At 42.9% G+C, this 20,883-nt stretch overlaps 1 protein-coding gene across 1 annotated transcript in view; it reads right to left on the bottom strand.

Annotated features, from left to right (window-relative positions):
* tmod1 (tropomodulin 1) overlaps positions 1-20,883 on the bottom strand; it is an 89,019-nt gene that overhangs the window by 30,788 nt on the left and 37,348 nt on the right. The window contains exon 3 of the mRNA XM_059970027.1: positions 17,050-17,206. Within this exon, the coding sequence (XP_059826010.1) occupies positions 17,050-17,206 (157 nt within the window). The remainder of the gene's footprint in view (positions 1-17,049; positions 17,207-20,883) is intronic.

Below are 20,883 nucleotides of genomic sequence, written 5' to 3'. Positions count from 1 at the left end.
GTTGAGTTTATTATCAAATGCACAAGCACGTGTATGCACAGGTGCAATGAGGCACTTGACTGACAGCGGCATTGCAGGCCATACTGTCATATAAGCAGCAGGCACAGGAAAAATATCAATTCTACAATTTTTGCAAACAATAGAAATAAAAGAAAACAAGTCAATTTTAGTGCAATGCAGTCATGATGTCACTATACTGTAATGATTTGCATCACTAAGGGAGGCACAGTAGTGCAGTGGTTAGCACCACACCTTACAGTAGAAGCCACCCAGGTTCAATTCCCGCTGTTTCCTGCAGAGAGTTTACATGTTAGTCCTGTGACCGCATGGGTTTCCACCAGATCTCTGGTCTCCTCCCACAGTCCGGAGGTTGGTAGGTTAATTGGTCATTGTAGATTGTCCCGTGGTTAGGCTAGAACTAAGTCGGGGGATTGCTGGGCTGCGCGGATCGAATAGCTGGAAGCTCCTATTCCACAATGTATCTCAACAAATCAGTAAGAATGAGAGTTGTACTGATTGGTTCAAGAACTCAAACTTTGAAGGAAGCAGCTGTTCTTGAACCTGGTGGTGTGCAAGTTCAGACTTCAGTATCTCCTGCCACACAGTAGCTGCTAAAAGATGGTGTGGACCGGATGGTGGAGATCTTTGATGAGAAATGTTGTCTTTTTGATACTGAGGCACAGATGTCCCTGTGATGTGTTGGACAAAGACAACTACGCAGCTTTTTATATCCCTGCGCATTCAAGTTGCCATAAATCAGAGCATAACACAACCATTCAGGACACTTTCCACAGAGACTTTGTAGATTGGCAATCTTCTCCGGTCTGAAATCCCCAGATTCTCTTCCCACTTTTCTTGTTATTTTTACAATTTAACAGTTAATTTCAGAGAGTCAAAATACAAGATTGCATTTCACTAGAACTTAGAGAGTGGGAATGGCGGCACAGTAACGTAGTGGTTAGCACAATGCTTTACAGTACCAGTAACTTGGGTTCAATTCCCACTGCTGCCTGTAAAGTGTTTGTACACTCTCCCCGTGACCGTGTGGGTTTTCTCCGGGTGCTCCGGTTTCCTCCCACAGTCCAAAGACGTACCAGTTGGTAGGTTAATTGGTTATTGTAAATTATCCTGTGATTAAGCTAGGATTAAATTAGGGGATTGCTGGGCAGTGAGACTTGAAGGGCAAGCCGTATCTCAATCAGAAAATCAATCATCAATAAACACATAAATAAATAAATCTTAATCTTAATTCCCTCATGTATTTACGATATAATTCCACTATAAACTCCTACTTGCCACTTTAACAATGGCACCCTATCGTAAACATGTTGTGCGGTAATACAGCCTTCTGCCAATGAAGTTTCGAGATTCAGAATTCAAGTTTATTTATCATCTGTACAGTGAAACGCATTGTTTACATTAACAACCAACACACCCAAGGATGTGCTGGGGGCAGCCTGCAAGTGCTGCCACAATTCCAGCGTCAACACAGTGTACCCACAATGCTCAGCAGAACAACAAAAGAGAACATATCAAGCAACAAAACAATAACACCAAAACAAGTTTTCGTTCCTCCCTCCCACCTGTGCAGATACACAGTCCTCTAACGTCAAGACAGTCCGTACTCTTCCGCCTCCAGCGGACCCGGATTCAGTCACGGGCACACAGGCATTGGGCCCTCAAATACCCCAGCGGACTTGCAGAGGGTACCAGACACAATGCTCCGGCCAAAGAGCCTCGGCCCACCAGATTTCCGATTCGACCCTCGGACCTCATTTCTCAGCATCGAGCACAGGACTAGCCAATCACTGAACACCGGGCCCCAAAATCCAGTGTCACTGACTAATGAACCCAGGTGGACCATTAGACCTTGTTACACCTGCCCGTGTGGAAGTCCAACACAGGAACCATTTCACTGACCCTGGGGGAGCCACCAGCCTTCATCCATGTTGGTGCGTCGGCCATACATCCAGGACTGGTCCGTAGATGTCCCATGTCCACATCACTGTCCTTTGAACACAGTGCAGAGACTTACGACTTAGGCCTCAAGCCTATCCTCTCATTCCTGTAGTTCCCGCACATCACTGTCCCTAAAACCCTAACTCCCCTCGCTGTCCACAAAACCTTCCCCACAAACCCCAAAAAATCACTAAAGAAAACAACAAAGTCTGAGCTATGATGTGGCAGCTGAATAATGACAAATGTAGCTAAAATTATAAGGTTGGGTATCTTAATTAGAAAATTAAAAAGGAACGACTGGTGCAAGATTCTTATGGCAAGAGAGTTAAGATTTCCATCGGCTTTGTTACTGTGAAAGCACAGTTTAGAGCACATGGCCTGCTGCAGTCCTCGGAACAGACAGAGCCTGGGATCATTCCAAGCAATATCGGAAGGTGTTTCATAAACAAAAAAGAATCTGCAAATGCTGGAAGTCCAAGCAGCACACACAAAATGCTGGATGAACTCAGCAGGTCAGGCAGCCTCTATGGAAATGAATAAACAGCAAACGTTTTGGGCCAAGACCCTTCTTCAGTTCTGAAAAGTAAGAGGGAAGATGCCAGAATAAAATATGGGAGAAGGGGAAGAAGGAAGAAGGTGTTAATACTGAATTCATTTATTTGTCAGGATTTAGGCATCAGTAGCAAGGTCAGTTTTTAATGCCCTTGAAAAGATGGTGGAGAGTTGGTTTTTGGAACCACTGCAGCCTGCCACTACTACCTAGTGAGCTACTCCTACAGCGATGATGGGGTGGGCTGTTAGGGATCTAGACCAAACAGTGATAGATGAATAGGAATATATTTCCCTTCCTTTCCTTCATCGTGAATTTAAGTACTGATACCGGTTATGGTGAAGGAGATTGGGTGGAGCAGCCGAGCCAGGATACTGTGGTGAACTTTAGAGACGGGTCACACTGTAACCACAGGCTGTTGGGAGAAGAGGTGACAGTTTCCAGTGCTGGTTGGGGTTTTAATTCAGCAGGTGACATAGTTCTGTCTGTGTGGAGTTCTTAATGTTTCCTCTGTGACCATGCAAGTTTTCTTCAAGGAGTGGTGTCTCGGAAAGGCACTGTCCATTATTAAGGACCTCAAGCACCCAGGCCGTGCCCTTTTCTCACTGTTACCATCAGGGAGGAGGTACAGAAACCTGAAGGCACACACTCAGCAATTCAGGAACAGCTTCTTCCCCTCTGCCACCCATTTCCTAAATGGACATTGATCCCGTAAACACTACCTCACTTTTTTAATATACAATTACTTCTGGTTTTTTGCACAATTTTAATCTGTTCAATATACATGTAACATGTTGTGAGGTTTCACTGCTAGTGTAATAGCATCTCTGTAATGTTCCACTGCTAATGTAATGGTTTCTCTGTAGCGGAAATGTTTGGGTTATGACTAGAGATAATGGGGCATGTTAACCGATGAGCAAGATGTTCTTTCTCGTGTGTCTGGGAGCTGGGAATTCGCAGCCTTTTGCCAGTGAGAGATGAGGAGAGAAGACACAAATGGAGGGAGTTGGTAGACCGCCAGATGGAGTGGACTTGGAGCGAGGGTCTGAAGGTCAGCGATGATCGGAGGAGGTCAATGGTGGACAAACGGCTTATCAGTGAGCTCCACCCTTGCACAATAGACTGTTTCATGAGAATGGACCCTTTTTCTTTTCTTTACTAAACATATAGTCAAATTAAGAATTACAAAGCTCAATCGTTTAATTGCATATTGTGTACTATTTGTTATTTCATGGCACTGAACAGGGGACACATCGCACAGCATCCACCCAAACGAGATTTCTTAAGTTTGGCCGGGCCAGGAGGCTATTATCCCCTATATTCAGCTGCTAGCTGAAGTGAGAGTTACATACATGTACTGTAAATTGATTGATTGATTGATTGATTGACTGATTTTTCCCTTCTTCTATACTATGTGTTGCATTGAACTGCTGCTGTTAGAAAGCATTACCTTGTAAGAATAGTAAGAATGGTGAACATCAATTTAGAATAAACTTGTGTTGCGATAAACCAAGATAATCCGAATCAGAATCAGGATTACTATCACAGACATCTGCCGTGAAATTTGTTGTTTTGTGGCAGCAGTACCGTGTGAAACTAACAAAAATTACTATAATAACAACATAAAAAGCAGTGCAAAAAAGGGAGAGTTAGGTAGTATTCACAGACTGTTCAGAAATCTGATGGCAGAGGGGAAGAAGCTGTTCCTAAAGCATTGAATGTGTGTTGTCAGGCTCCTGTACCTCCTCCCTGATGGTAGTAATGAGGAGAAGGCTTGTCCCAAGCGATGGGGGTCCTTAATGAAGGATTCCATGTCCATGAGGCCCTACATTTGACAAAAATCTGCCTGAAGATGGCAGAGAGAGAATAGTTATAATGTCATAGAACACTACAACACAGAAACTGGCCATTCAGTCCATCTAGTCTGTGCTAAACCATTAATCTGAGTGGTCCTCCCTAAGTGTAACACCTCACACTTGTCTGCAATAAATTCCATCTGACATTTTTCAGCCCATTTTCCTAGCTGGTCCAGATCCCATTGTAAGCTTTAATAGCCTTCCTTGCTGTCTACAGCACTCCCAATCTTGGTGATATCTGCAAATTTGCTCCCTTTCAGGGACTCTTCATTTCATGTTGTCCATAATTATTGCTTATTTATTTACTATTTTTATTTCTTCTTTTGCAAAGGAAGATAGTTGTGGTGGTTGGAATTTGATCATCTCCTCCACAGTACATTGCTACAGGAGTTCCTCAGGGAAGTGTCCTGGGACCAACCATCTTCAGCTGCTTCATCAGAGACCTTCCTTCCATCATAAGGTCAGAAGTGGGGATGTTTGCAGATGACTGCACAATGTTCTGCACCATTCATGACTCCTCAGATAGTGCAGCAGGACCTGGACAACATCCAGGCTTGGGCTGGCAACTGGCAAGTAACGCTCGAGCCACACAAGTGCCAGGCAATGACCAGTTGGAACAAGAGAGGCTCTAGCCATCGTCCCTTGACATTCAGTGGCATCACCATCACTGAGTCCCCTACTATCAACATCCTGGGGGTTACCATTGACATGAAACTGAACTGGTCTCACCACATAAACACCGTGGCTGCCAGAGCAGGTCAAAGGCTAGGAATCCTGTGGCGTGTAACTCACCTCCTGACTCCCCAAAGCCTGTCCACCATCTTCAAGGCTCAGGTCAGGAGTGTAATGGAACACTCGCCACTCACCTGGATGAGTGCAGATCCATCAACACTCAAGAAGCTTGACACCATCCGGTACAAGGCAGCCCACTTGACTGGTATCCCTTCCCCAAGCATCCAATCCCTCCACCATCGAATAGTTGCAGCAGTGTGTACCACCTACAAGGTGCACTGCAACAACACAGCAAAGTTCCTAAGGCAGCACCTTCCAGACCCACGACCACTACCATCTAGAAAGACGAGAGCAGCAGATATCTGGGAACACCACCACTTGGAAGTCCTCCTCCAAGTCACTCACCACCCTGACTTGGAAACACATAACCGTTCCTTCCTTGTCACTGGGTCAAAGTCATGGAATTCCCTCCCTTACAGCACTGTGGGTGTCTCTACACCTCAGGGACTGCAGCGGTTCAAGAAGGCAGCTCATCTCCACCTTCTCAAGGGCAACTGGGGATGGACAATAAATGCTGGCTTAGCTGCCGTTGCCCACATCCCGTAAATGAATAAATAAATATTTGCACAGCTTGTTGCCTTCTGCACTTTGGTCTTTTATTGATTCTGTTGCAGTTATGGTTCTATAGATTTGCTGAGTATGCCCACAAGAAAATGATCTCCAGGGTTGTACATGGTGACGTATATGTACTTTGGCAACAAAAACTACTTTGAACTTTGATCCATATTATCATCCAGATCATTGATAAAGATGACGAACAACAATGGACCCAGCACTGATCCCTGCACCACACCACTGGTCACAGGCCTCCCGTCGGAGGGGCAACCGTCTACAACCATGAACTCAATGTCTCATCCAAATTAGCATCTCATCTTGAATGCCAAGCGACTGAACCTTCTTGACCAAACTCCCATGTAAGACCTGTCAAAGTTGATCTAATGAAGCTGCTTTGTACTTCAAAGAGCATAAAGTGCAATAAATTCAATAAGGAGTTGAGGAATTCTTTCCCAGCATGTGGTTATAATTTGGAAGTTGCAAAGGATTGTAGTTTCTATAGTACAGGTGCTTCAAGAAGGAAGATATATGATGGAGAAAGACATAGAAGGATGCTGATGGGCTGAGAAATAAGCTGTATTCCTCTACATATTAGATATTTGCAAATGTGTGAAATAGATGTATTATAAATGTAGTGCGATTGCTTTGCCATGACAGTGACCACCGATTGGGGTTGGATTCCCACCGCTGACTGTAAGGTTGCTCACCCTATGACTGTGCGAGTTTCCTGCCACATTCCAGAAAGATGTAGGGTTGGGGCTCGAGAGATGTGGGAATGCTGTGTTAGCACCGGGAGTGTGGCAACACTGTCTCCAGCACAAACTTCGGACTGTGTTGGTTGTTGGTGCAAAATGACGCATTCCACTGAACGTTCTGAAGTTTCAGAATCAGGGTTATTATCGCTGGAATGTGTTGTGAAATCAGTTAACTTAGCAGCAGCAGTTCAATGCCATACATAATATCAAAGAAAAAACAAAATAAATTAACAATAATAAATAAATAAACTGCAGTGTGTGTATATTGAATAGATTTAAAATTGTGCAAAAAACAGAAATGATACACATTTAGAAGGTGAGGTAATGTACATGTGACAAATAAAGCTCATCTTCATCTTTGATCTTCACGTATTTATAGACACATCCCACTGTGTTAGATACATGGGTTATGATCAAAGGAGTCACTTAGTCATCAGTGCAAGGGTGCGGCAAAACTCAAACTTACCAAAATTATCAAAATAATGAAAAGAAAACTGGTAATATTTACAAACAGATATCTACCAGAAAACGCAATAACAGCTCCATACAACTTTCATCCAGTGTGAACTTCTGTCACCCCTGATCTCTCTCTCAGTGAGGGCAAAGAGCCTCATTTTATTCAGCATCAAGCCATACCATCCTTAATTACCAACAAAGTCAACTTACGAATTAGAATGAGATGCACCCCACAATGTAGCTACAATCATATTACAAAATAAACAGAAATATCGACCTTAAATACAGTATACGAGCAACATACACTTATTTACATATCCCCATTACTAAAGAAATGGAATATTCCACCATGTCAGGCGGGAAAGGTGCCATAAAGCCAATCCAAATGCATCAGCTTGGTTTAGGGCCCATTATGAGAATATACTGGGGCAGGTATTAAAGTGCGTACACTCAACATAACGCCAGCAGAATGACTAGGCAGTGTTTGTGTGAATGTGCTTGTGTAAGGCTTGCGTTCTCCGACTGCTTTCTGTCACACACTGCCTTGCCTTCATCAACTTTCCCGGTAACTTCCTCGAAAAAAATCTATAAAATGGCTAGACAAAACCAACTACACTCAAAGCCATGCTGACTATTCCTAATCTGTCCCTCTCTATCCAAGTATTTACATATATACTTACGGTTTAAGATGGCACTACTGAAGTTGGGCAACAGCTTACTGTTGGTTCAAGAAATTTGGCTAAAATCATCATTAATAACATTTTTTCTGAGGTACATTGTAGCAAACTATCACTGCAAACAATAAAGAGGAGAGCGAGGGTGAAGCAGACTCGAGGGATAAACTATGCTGGAGCGTTGCAAAGCCGGAGCGTAGCATGTTCAAGACGATGTTGGAGTCTTCAGGGGTGATGTTGCTGTCGAAGATGGAGTTGGAATGAGCAGTTTGGAGAGGTGTCAAGGCGGAGGAGTTTCGCAGCTCATCCACCTAAACCGTGAACGAGGTTAGATCAGTGCTAAGCCGATCTGGAAAGGTCGAGAATGGCTTTGGGCTGGGCGGTGAGGTCTAGGCCCAGAGCATACCACTGCGGCAGGGCCTGGGTCTCACTGTGCAGCATGATCCAGTATTAGGATGACTTAAATGCTGGCCCAGATAGACTGGAGAGGCAGAATGTTGGGACCAGGGGCAAGGGTCGGGCCGATTCCACTTGCTCTTCTGCGATGTCCACACCTTTCTCTGTGGCACTGAGGCTGTGAGACTCTCCAGCTGCTATGCACTTTGTGTCGAGCTTCACGGAGATTTTCCCCACTACACGATGAACTGAGACCGAGGCTCTGGGCCTACTCCAGCTGTTCCAGGATTCGGGTCTCTGGACTCAGTTTTGTTTGGAATGCTGTTGTTTGCATGATCCGTGTTTTTTTTCTTTCTCTGCACATTGGGTGTTGGTCTTTTTTTAATTGGGTTCTTTTGGGCTTCTCGCTTTGTGGCTGCCTGTAAGCAGACAAATCTCAAGGTTGCATAATTTATACATATTTTGATAATAATGTACTTTGAATTTTGAATATATCCTGCCCCTTAGAATACATTCCAATAACTTTCCCACTACTGATGTCAAGCCCATGGGCTTATGACTTCCTGACTTATTCTTGGAGCCTTTCTTAAACAATGGAACAACATTAGCACCCCAGCTGTGGCTAAGGTTGTTTCAAATATCTCTGCTAGAGAACCTGCAATTTCTATACTAGCCTCCCACAAGGTCCAAAGGAACACCTGTCAGGCCCTGGGGATTTGTCCATGCTAAATTACCTCAAAACCTCCTCCTCTGTAATCTGTATATGACCCATGACCTCACTGCTGTATTCCCTCACATCGATAGGCTCTGTGTCCACTTCCTGAGTAAGTACAGATGCAAACATTCCCCCTCTCCTTTGACTCCATGCATCTTTCAATGGAACAATTTTGTCCCTTTCTTTCCTATCCTATCCTATCCTTTTGCTCTTAACATGTCAGTAGAAACTCTGAGGATGCTCCTTCACCTTGTCTGCTAGATCAATCTCTTGTCTTCTTTCAGCCTCTCCTATTTCCTCTTAAGTGTTGTCTTTCATTTCATATACTTCTCAAGTACCTCATTTATACCTGCCTGCCTATACCTGCTATGCGCCTCCTTTTTCTTAACCAGGACCTGAATATCTCTTGAAAACCAAGATTCCCTAAGCCTGTTAACCTTGCCTTTTAAACTGATAGGAACATACAAACTCTGCTTTCAAAACGTCACTTTTGAACTTTTGAACAGCTCCCACATACCAAGTCCACCTCTGCCAGAAAGCAACCAGTTTGAATCCACCCTTTGCCAAATCCTTCTTGATACCATCAAAATTGGCCTTTCTCCAACATTGAATCTCAATCCAAGGACCAGAACTATCCTTCTCCATAATTACCTTGAAAGTAATGACTTTATGATCACTAGATGCAAAGTGTTCCCCTACACAAACTTCTGTTGCCTGCCCTGCCTCTTTCCCTGACAGGAAATCTAGTTACGCACTAGATCCAAATCGCATTAATATGGCACAAAATGAGGGCTTAGGATTACGCAGCAGGGTTAGGGTTTGTTTTCTCACAACAGAAACATGCAGCGGAGGCAGCTGAGTAGATGCTCTCAATTCTAAATCAATGGGCTCCATACACTCCTATTCACCTGTCAGAATGCTCTCCACAGTACGTCTATAGAAGTTTTTGAGCGTATTTGTTGACATATCAAATCTCTTCAAACTCCTAATATAGGTATAGCCACTGTTTTGTCTTCTTTAAAACTGCATTGATATGTTGGGACCAGGTTAGATCCTCAGAGATCTTGACACTCAGGAACTTGAAGCTGCTCACTCTCTCCACTTCTGATCCCTCTATGAGGATTGGTATGTCCTCCTTTGCCTTACCATTCCTGAAGTCCACAATCAGCTCTTTTGTCTTACTGACGTTAAGTGCCAGGTTGCTGCTGTGGCACCACTCCACTAGTTGGCAGATCTCACTCCTGTACGCCCTCTCGTCACCACCTGAGATTCTATCAACAATGGTTGTATCATCAGCAAATTTATAGATGGTATTTGAGCTATGCCTAGCCACACAGTCATGTGTATACAGAGAACAGAGCAGTGGGCTAAGCACACACCACTGATGTGCGCCAGTGTTGATCGTCAGCGAGGAGGAGATATTATCACCAATCTGCACAGATTGTGGTTTTCTGGTTAGGAAGTTGAGGATCTAATTGCAAGCGAGGTACAGAGGCCCAGGTTCTGTAACTTCTCAATCAGGATTGTGGGAATGATCGTACTAAATGCTGAGCTGTAGTCAATGAACAGCATCCTGACGTAGGTGTTTGTGATGTCCAGGGTAAAGCCTTGTGGAGAGCCATTGAAATTGCATCTGCTGATGACCTATTGTGGCAATAGGCAAATTGCAATGGGTCCAGGTCCTTGCTGAGGCAGGAGTTCAATCTAGTCATAACCAACCTCTCAAAGCATTTCATCAGTGTCGATGTGAGTGCTACCGGGCGATAGTCATTTAAGCAGCTCACATTATTCTTCTTCGGCACTGGTATAATTGTTGCCTTTTTGAAGCGAGTGGGAACTTCCGCCCGTAGCAGTGAGAGTGTAAACATTTTCAGAGCAGCAACTTGAATTTGCGGCGGCAGTCGCTTGTGGAGTTCTGCACCAGATTTAAAAAGCGAGCATGGCCTGTCGAGACTTTCAGCAGAGCTTGAAATTGTTTGGACTATTAGGCACTTGCTAAGCACCAATAAAAAGAAGTTAGGTTTAAGCTGAGAGGCCATTGTGTAAGTGGGACAGAGTCCGAGTGGGGGACTGAGGCTTTGGTGAGGAGAGATTCTATTAAATTTACCAGCAGCCAGGTCTCTGGCTCTGTGACTCAGAGGGGAATGCAACAGAAGAGATTGAGGATTTATTCATTATGGGAACAGACAGGAAGCTCTGGGGGAAAGAATGAGATTCCTGGGTGCCTCCCAGGTGCCAGGGTCAGGGACATCTCAGACCAAGTCTCTAACATTTCAAAGGGAGAGGTGAGCATCCAGAGGTTATCACCCACATCAGTACCAATGACATAGGCAACAATTGTGAGTTCAGTAAGCTAGGTGCTAAGTCAAAGGACGGGACCTCGAGAGAGGTGATCTCAGGTTTGTTAACTGTGCCAGTGAGGCGAGAAGTAGAAGGATAATGCAGTTTAATACATGGTAAGGAGATGGTGCAGGAGAAAAGGCTTCAGATGTTTGGATCATTGGGATCTCTTCCGGGGAAGGTGGGGCCTGTACCAATGGAATGATTTGCACCTGAACTGGAGAGGGACTAATAGCTGCACAAGGGGGTTTAATCTAGAGTTGCAGGAGAATGGGAAGCAGAGTGAAGTGCAGATACTGGACTGGCTGTGGGGAAAGTAGATGTTAAGCCTAGGAACCCTGAGTTGAGCATGATGGGACTAAAGTTCGGAGTTGCATCTATTTCAATGCAATGATATTGTAGGTATGGCAGATGAGCTTAATGCATGGACCAGCATGTAGAGTATGAAATTGGAGCCATTACTGAGACATGGTTGCAGGAAGGACAGGACTAGTGTCTCATTGTTCCGGATTTCTATGGTTTTCTGCATGATAGAGGTGGAAGTACTAAAGGGGGATGGATGACATTACTCACCAGGGACATGTCACAGCAGTACTCAGAAAGAACAGATTGGCGGTCTTGTCTACTGAGGCTACATGGGTGGAGTGGAGGAACGAAAAAGGCGTAACTATATTAATGGTCATATTATATTGGTTTCTGTATATTATTGACCTCCCAATAGTTGATGAGATTTTGATGAGCAAATTCCTAGAGAGATAGCAGACAGTTGCAAGAAAAATAAGATTGTGATGAAATGTGATTTTACCTTTCCATATATTGATTGGGGCATCCATACTGCAAAGAACTCGATGTTCATTAGTTTCAAGATAATTATGGAGAAGGATAGGACTAGCCCTTGGGTTGGCATTCTAAATCAGAGAAAGACCATTTTTCATGGCATCAGAAAGAATCTGGTAGCGTAGATTGGAATGCATTTTTCCAGCAAAGATGTGCTTGGTAAGTGAGAAGCTATTCAAAAGTGAAGTATTAAGAGCAATAAGTTTGTACGTTCCTGTCGGAATAAAAGGTAAGGATAATAGGTTCAGGGAATCGTGGTTCTCAAGGGATATGGAAGCCGTTACAAAAAGGAATGAGGTGCACAACAGGTATAGGAAGCAAGGAACTAATGAGGTGCTTGAGGAGTACAAGAAATGCAAGAGGACACTTAAAAGGGACATCGGGAGAGATGCAAGAAGGCATGAGGTTGCTCTGGCAGAAAAGATAGAAGAGAATCCCAAGGGCTTCTACAGATATATTCAGAGTAAAAGAATAACAAAGGACAGAATTGGTCCCCTTGTCAAGATCATCCAAAGAGATGGGGTAGATCATAAATGGATTTGTGCACCTGTACTTACTTTGAAGATGGACACAGATTCTATAAAACTGAGGCAAAACAGAGGTGGAGTCATGGATCGCACCCACATTACAGAGGAGTTCTGCTTGTTGTCTTGAGTCATATTAGGATGGATAAGTCCCCAAGGCCTGACAAGGTGTCCCCTTCCATCTTGTAGGAGGTTAGTGCAGAAATTACAGGGGCCCTGGCAGAGGTATTTAAAACGTCCTTAGCCACTGGTGAGGTGCCAGAAGATTGGGGGGACAGCTAATATTGTTCCATTGTTCAAGAAAAGCTCTTAGAATAAGCCAGGAAATTATAGGCCAGTAAGTCTGTCGTCAGTAGGGGGTAAATTATTGGAAAGTATTCTAAGAGACAAGATATATAAATATTTGCTTAGACAGAGCCTGGTTCAGGATAATCAATACAGCTTTATGTATGGTAGGTCATGTCTAATCAATGTTATAGAGTTTTTCAAGAAGGTTAAAAAAGTTGATGAAACAAGGCAGTGGATGGTGTCTACATGGACTTTAGCAAGGCCTTTGACAAAGTCCCACTTGGGAGGCTTGTCCAGAAGGTTCAGCCCTTTGGCATTCAGGATGAGGTAGTAAATTGGGTTCAACATTGGCTTAGCAAGACAAGCCAGACAATAGTAGCAGATAGTTTACCTCTCTGACTGGAGGTCTGTAACTAGTGTTATGCCACAGGGATTAATGCTGATTCCTTTGTTGTTTGTCATCTATATCAATGATTATCTATATTAGATTATAATATGGTCAACTGGATCAGCAAATTTGCAGATGACACCACGAATGGGGGCATAGTGAAAAGAAGAAAGGCTATCAAAACTTGCAGAGTACCCTGGACCAACTGAGGAGATAGGCTGAAAATAGCAAATGGAATTCAATGTAAACAGGTGTGAGGTGTTGCACTTTGGGAGGACCAACCAGGGTAGGTCTTCCACAGGTAGGGCACTGAGAAGTATGGTAGAACAAAGGGATCTGGGAATACAGATCCATTATTCCTTGGAGGTGTCATCACAGGTGGATAGGTTCATAAAGAGAGCTTTACGCACATTGGCCTTCATAAACCAGAGTATTGAGTGCAGGAGTTGGAAATGTTATTTCAAAGTTATACAAGACATTGTTGAGGTCAAAGTAGAAGAATAGTGTGAAATTAAGGTCACCTACTTATAGGAAATATATCAATAAGATTGAAAGAATACAGAGAAAATTTACAAAGATATTGCTGGGACTTGAGGAACTGAGTTATAGGGAAAGGTTAAATAGGTTAGAACTTTGTTCCCTGAAGTATGGGAGAATGAGGGGAGATTTGCTAGAGGTATATAAGTATAGATAGGGTAAATTCAAGCAGGTTTTTTCCAATGAGGTTAGCTGAGGCTAGAAGTAGAGGGCATTGGTTAAGGGTGAAAGGTGAAATACTTAAGGGGAACCTGAGGGGGATCTTCCTCACTCAGTGGGTGGTGTGAGTGCGGAACGAGCTGCCAGTGGAAGTGTGAATTGCAACGTTTAAGAGTAGTTTGGATAAGTATATGGATGCGAGGGTTATGGAGGGATGGCTCAGGTATCGGTCAATAGGACCAGGCAAAATAACAATTCAGACCAGTGTGGGGTGTTCAGCATAGACTGCTGGGTCAAAGGACCTATTTCTGTGCTATAGTGCTCTACGACTCTAAAACAAATGTGAAAATTCAACTGTAATCAGGCAGGCATTCCATGCTCAAACTAAATTTAGCAACATGATCTGTCAATTACTGTGAAATAGTGAGTAATTTGAGAATAGGAGCAAAGTGGTTGGTTGGGGCTGGAGATTGCAATGGAACAGAGGCTCTCCTGGAGCAATGTGCAATGTAACACCTCCTGACAACTGGCTGGCAGATCTCCTCAAGAAATAAATACACAGCTGAAATTGGAATGCAGTCACTGCTATTTTTGTCCAGGCAGTGGAGCTGCTGTTAGTTGACTGGAGAACAATTAGAAGATAAATTATCCCTTCTAATGTCAACAGAGCACAAGGTGACTGAAGGTGAAAGTTCTTCATTTCAAGTTTCAAAAAAAATCTGCACTCTTATATATTTTTCCAAAAAATATCCCAGACTTCACAACACTCCCAAAGCTGTAATTTCCAGTCATACTAAACAAGCTAATTGTCTAACTCCAATGAAACATTGGTATGAGATTACCAACAGCTCACTAAGCAATTGAAAAACCTATATTAGTAGAGAATCTCTTTCGCAGATAAACATCTCAAGAGGCTTCAGAGAAAGAAAGGAACTGAAGTAAATCCTCAAGTGGGAGAGATGAGAGAGGTTCCTAAAGTTAAGACATAGAGATGCTTTCTACAGAGCTTCTACAAGCAGAAAGGAGACAGACAGCCAAAGGCAGTTAAGAGATGTGTCTGAGAGCAAAACAAGATAGCTTGCACATTATAAAAACAATTATGTGGTATCTGATGGAAATCACATTTACTTATTTGTATGGAAAAGCTACAGAATACTACTTAGAGGCGACAACCGATTGCACTTTGGAGAAGTTAATAAAAATGTTTAGTTTTCTCCTGCAAGCCCTCATACCTTTCTAAGAGTGGAATTTTATGGCTGCTTTCAGAGTCACTATGTAAATAAATAGCATTGCCATCAATGGTCACGGTTAATCGGCAAAGGATCCAGATTACATTCAGTGACTGACAGACACTCAATTTTACGAGAAACTGTAAGCTATTCATACAGCATAGGTTTGTATAAAGGCAAAATAACTACTTTTGCAGAATCAATAAAAACAAAATATAAATCTGTATGATATTTTTTCGGGGATAACAAAAAAAACTAAAATGTCAAGGAAAACATTTTTCAAAAAAAACTTCAGATCTAATCTTTGACAGATGAACTTTCAGACTTTGCTTGCTGCAGTTTTTGTTTCTTTATTCTTCGCATGCAGAGTCTGACAGCAAGGCTGGCAGTTTTTTATTGTTAGATGAAAAAAAGGCCCTTTGGGTTAGTCAACGCCACCCAGATTCTACGATACACTTTCTCATGAAGGGCAATTTTACAGCGGCCAATTATCCTACCAACCAATCACAAACAAGAGAAAATCTGCAGATGCTGGAAATCCAAGCAACACACACAAAATGCTGGAGGAACTCAGCAGGCCAGGCAGCATCTGTGGAAAAAGGTACAGTCAATGTTTCAGGCCGAGACCTTTGAGCAGGACAAGGAGGAAAAAAGCTGAGGAATAGACTCAAAAGCTCCCCCCACCTTTTAAATCTACTCCTCAGTATTTTTCTCCAGTCCTGCTGAAGGGTTTCGGCTCAAAATGTCAACTGTACCTTTTCCATAGATGCTGTCTGGCCTGCTGAGTTCCTCCAGCATTTTGTGTGTGATCCTGCCAACCAATACATGTTTGGGGGGAAATTGTGCACCCAGAGGAAGCTACATGACTGTTGGAAGAATTTGCAAACTCCACACAGACAACACAAAGGGTCAGGATTGAATTTACAATCTCTAAGGCTTTGACACAGCAACTTTATTTTTTCTCCGAGTCACAGTGGTGAACAGTTAATAGTCAACTACAGTGTGGGGCTTGACTTGCCTGTTGAGGAAGCTGTTTTCTCTCTTTCAATCATAATTTGGTGAAAGAACAAGATAGTTTATCTGAATGCAATAACTTCATGGACACTTTTACAAATAAAAAGCAACTACCTTCAAGTATCAATTTAGACATCTGTTATCTGGTAGCATAATTATTACATTTTAGAATAAAAATAGAGAATAAATTTAAATTCCACAATTGGCAATACAAATAGCTGAAAAAATCATGTTTTTTCTTTGTTTTATTGTAAATATTACAATGAAATTAAAAGGATTAATGGTTTAGTTTAGACATAGAAAATCTTACTCTCTTATATTGAAGTGTAAAGGCTCATATAAAAATATTTGACAGTTGATGCAATTATGCTGTTTTACCTTCTGGCTTCACATTGTCTATACAGACTGCTAAAAGCCATTTGATTTTAGTGATTATTTAGAACTGCAAGAGCTAGACATGTTGTGCTGAACAAAAGGTAATTGAAATGCAGTTAGATAATACCACTAGGTCAAAGCAACAGACCCAATGGTTTCATCTCTAATTATAGTCTCTCCAGGAGTTCTTTGTCTGTACCCTTCACTGACTGAAGACTCAAACTGACAGTTCATCTTTCCCTTGCAATTAAGTGACTACGTTCATGGCAGGAAAGAGAAAGAATATCTTCAAAGAAAATATCTACACAAACAATGGGGAAACTTATCAGGAATCTATACTGAAGGTTTTTCCCTCATACTTTCATGCAGTCCTGATGCTCAACTCAACCAAGTTTCACATACATCCCCTAGACCTGAGTTGCTTCTACAGAGAGAGGAAATGGCAGAGTCAAAAAAATAGATCAAGAGCCTGTGCACCTAATGCGAGTAAAAACTTCACAATTTTACACTTGACTCAGGAAGTAACAGTGGTGCAAATCAGTCCATGTTAATTTATGACATGAGCCATTAAACAGAACATGATGGACTCAAAGAAAAACTTAGTGAGATAGATTATGCAGCCTTTATAACGGAATAAAAAAATTACATACCTCGCTTTTCTCCTGTGTACGGAACCAAGTCTTCTCTGTCCTTACATTCTTTTGCTTGCTTCTCCAAGTGTTCCAGAAGTTGATCTCTATTTAATGGACCTGTTGGCGCCTTTTTTGTCTGATCCTTTTGTCTTAATCCTGCAGGTAGAAGGTCATTCTGAAATGGGAATTAAAATAACTAATCAGCAATGTAAACTGCAGGATAAGAGCTCCTTTTAAATGCTTCAGTCAGAGAAGACGCATACATTTGCAGAGATTAATGGCACAAACCTGAATGACGCTGTATCAATGCAAAGTAAACCAATCAGGAAATGTATCAGTGCTCCGAGCAGAGGATGAGACTTCACAAAACCAGAATTTTATCTTTTCCCTTTAGGCATCAACTTAGTTAGAACTTCACTCTGAAGCTTCTTGATATTGTATCAAGAAACTATATAGCTTGATTCAGAGAAGGTCATCATCTGGAGCATTTTGTTTCCATCATCGCACATTCATTTGTAATAGTCATAGAAAAGTACAGCACAGAAACAGGCCTTTTGGCCCATCTAGTTCAAGCCTAACTATTTACACAATCTACTCCCATTGACTAGCACCAGGACCAATAGAGTCATAGAGAAGTATAAACCCTTTGTCTCATAAATTAGTGAGAATTTGTGTTAAAGTTCAAAAGAGCTCTGAATATTGTCCAGTCCACAGACTTAAAGCAGTCCTGTTGTCACTCCCCCACCTCCCTGGACCACACCATCTTAGACCTCATCACTGGTGCAGCAGTCTTTAGTCTCTACTTACACACTAGAATAGAAGTAGAAGTACAGCCAGGTGATTGGACTTCCCAAAGTGTGGCCACAGTAAGTATTCTTGATGGTGGTATAACAGTGTGTTGGCTCTGGTTCCACGGCTGATATGTGGGTGGGTAGTTGTTCAGAGTTGGCCTGGTGGAATGATAGGGAAGACAATGGACTGACGATTACAGTGCTCAGCTCCTCTGGTGCCTGCCTGATGTTGGCCAGGGGTGGAATGTACACCACTACCAGGATGATGGCGGAAGACTCCCTCAGCGTATAAAATGAATGCCACTTGATCACTAGATGCTCCAGGCTGGATGAGCAGGATTGAGACAGAACCACCGCTACTGTGCACCGTGATGAGTTATTGCCAGTGCTGATGGCAGATGGGAGTTGTCAGGTCTAGGAAGGGGTAGTCTGGCATGGAAACTTGCAAAGTGACAATTTGTGGGGCTCAATTGAACTGGCCCTTGAAATGAATAATGTAAAATACAGGATTAGAATACAGTAACCAGCGCCAACAACACAAGATCACCAGCACCTTCCTGTGATCAAGGCAGTGACTTAACACAAGTTGCAATAGATGTCACTCTACGGAAATTCATCTTGGACTTGTTCCTGAGTTTTTAGTGTAGAGCATTTCACCTTTGGAGATCTATGAAGGAGATGGATTATATCATTATTTAAAGGATTTGATTTTTGATTATAATCATAACAAACACCATTCTGAGAAAAAACATGACTAATTCAGTTTGTGTTCTCTGTGCTAGCACAACATATGACCGCCTTAAAAAAAGAGCATTTTGAAAACCGCAGTCTGAACCTTGGCCCAATGCCATGGTCTATCAGTGCCCCAGAGTCATAGTTTATCTACAGCAATTGCTCTGGAGCACTGGAGAGATTCCTTCAATATTCTGAACAATACAAGATACAGTACCTACCACCCTCAGCACCAAGCCTCTACGTACATTCAGTATGCTCACTTAAGCGAGCCATGTTATTCTTAAGCAGACTCCGAAAGGACATTTTGCATTCTGCTATAACCTGAGGTCTCTATGAGAGCAGAAGCAACAGTTTAGGGATCTCCTCACTGTATCCTTCCCCAGCAATTTGTGGAGATCCTCAATCCACGACTACTTAAGGAGCAGCTGGGATGGCGTAGGGAACAGCAGAAATGACAAATGAAATGCACTGTCACTAAGATCTTCAGATCTGTCCTGGACCCAACATATTGATGCAATGGTAAAGAGAGAGTGTCAGCACTCTATTTCATTAGGAGTCTGAGCACACTTGGTACGTCACCAAAGGGTCTCGCAGATTATTTACTTACTTACTGAGATACAGTGCAGAATTGGCCCTTCCAGCCCTTTGAGCCACATTGTCCAACAATGCCCCGATTTAATCCCAGCCTGATCACGGGACAATTTACAATGACCAGTTAACCTAGCAACTGGAACGTGGACGGAAGTGGGAGCACCTGGAAGAAACCCATGCGGTCACTACAGATGTACCATGGAGAGTTTTCTTACTGGCATGAAGGGGCCACTGCACAGGATCAGAATAAGCTGCAGAAAGTTGTGAAGTCAGTCAGCTCCATCATGGGCACCAGCCTCCCCAGCATCCAGGACACCTTCCAAAGGCAATGCGTGAAAAGATAGGTATCCATCATTAAGGATTCCCATCACCTAGGACATCCCTCTTCTCATTCCTCGCTTTCTGCACTACTTATTTAATTAATTTTTAAATACATGTTTCTTGTTATAAATTACAGTGATTTTATTGTTATGTATGACAATGTACTGCTGCCGCAAATCAGCAAACTTCATGACATATGCCAGTGATATTAAACCTGATTCTGGTTCCGGATCCTTAATAACAGGACCTCATATACGTGGAATGCTACTCTGACTTGACTACCAGCTGTGCTGATCTCAGCCTAGTGGGTGGATTCGAAAGTTTGCTTTATTTTTCACATACACATCAAAACAGTGAAATATACAGTGAAACGTATCACGTGCATCATCAATGGCAACATGCTGGGGGTAGCCTGTAAGTATCACCATGCTTCCAGCACCAACACAGCATGCCCACACTTTACTAATCCTAAACTGTATGTCTTTTTTGGCGTGTGGGAGGACACTGGAGTGCCCAGAGAAAACGTACTGATTGTGGAGAGGGCGTACAAACTCCTGGATTAAACCCAATCTTCTGATCACTGGCACTGTAAAGTGTTACACTAATCATTATTCAGATTCTACCATGCTGTACAAGAGAGAGATCAACTTCTGCACCTAGTTAAGGAAAGGGCAGTGCTAAGATCAGAGGACAGTGTGGGGTTGGTATGGAGTCAGATTACGTAGCCTGGTTTAAAAGAGGCTACCTTGTGAGATCAGAGAGACTTCTTGCTCCTCCTGGCCCATGAGGAAAGGTCGGTACCAACCCGAGGAATTGGCTCCATTTCTATATCTTTCTGTCCTGGAAATCTGGATCAATGCCCACAAAATGAGGAACTTTGCATTTTGACAGCATCTGTGAAGCCAGTGCTTCAGGCTGAGACCCTTCATTAGAACTGGAAAGGAATCTGGCAGAAGCCAGAACTGAAGGGTGTGGGAGGGCAAGGGCACAAGTGGGCAGATGACAGGTGAATTCAGGTGAGAGAGGTGGGGGAGGGGGGGGAAGGGTATGATGGGGGAAGCAAGGAAATGATTGGTGGAAGAGGCAAAGGGCTGAAGAAGATGGAATCTGATTGGAGAGGACAGTAGAGCAGGGAAGAAAGGGGAGTGTATGGAAGCAAAGGGAAGGGGGTGTAGCTGACGGACAGGTTGTGAAGGCGGGGAGAAGGAAGAATAAGGGAAAACAAATAGGGGGATAGAGGGGAGTGTCAACTAGAAGTTAGAGAAATCATTTTTGATGCCTTCATGCTCTTTCATTCTGTGTCTGGCCTCAACGTAGCAGTAGAGGAGGTAGTGGACAGGCATGTCAACATGGGAATGGGAAGTGGAATTAAAATGGCTGTCTTTCAGCATATCCTGACTGTTGCAGTGGATTG

Source organism: Hypanus sabinus, chromosome 5 (assembly GCF_030144855.1).
Source record: "Hypanus sabinus isolate sHypSab1 chromosome 5, sHypSab1.hap1, whole genome shotgun sequence".
NCBI lineage: Eukaryota > Metazoa > Chordata > Chondrichthyes > Myliobatiformes > Dasyatidae > Hypanus > Hypanus sabinus.
The sequence above is the reverse complement of the archived record's forward strand: the minus strand, read 5'-3'. Positions and strand labels throughout refer to the sequence as shown.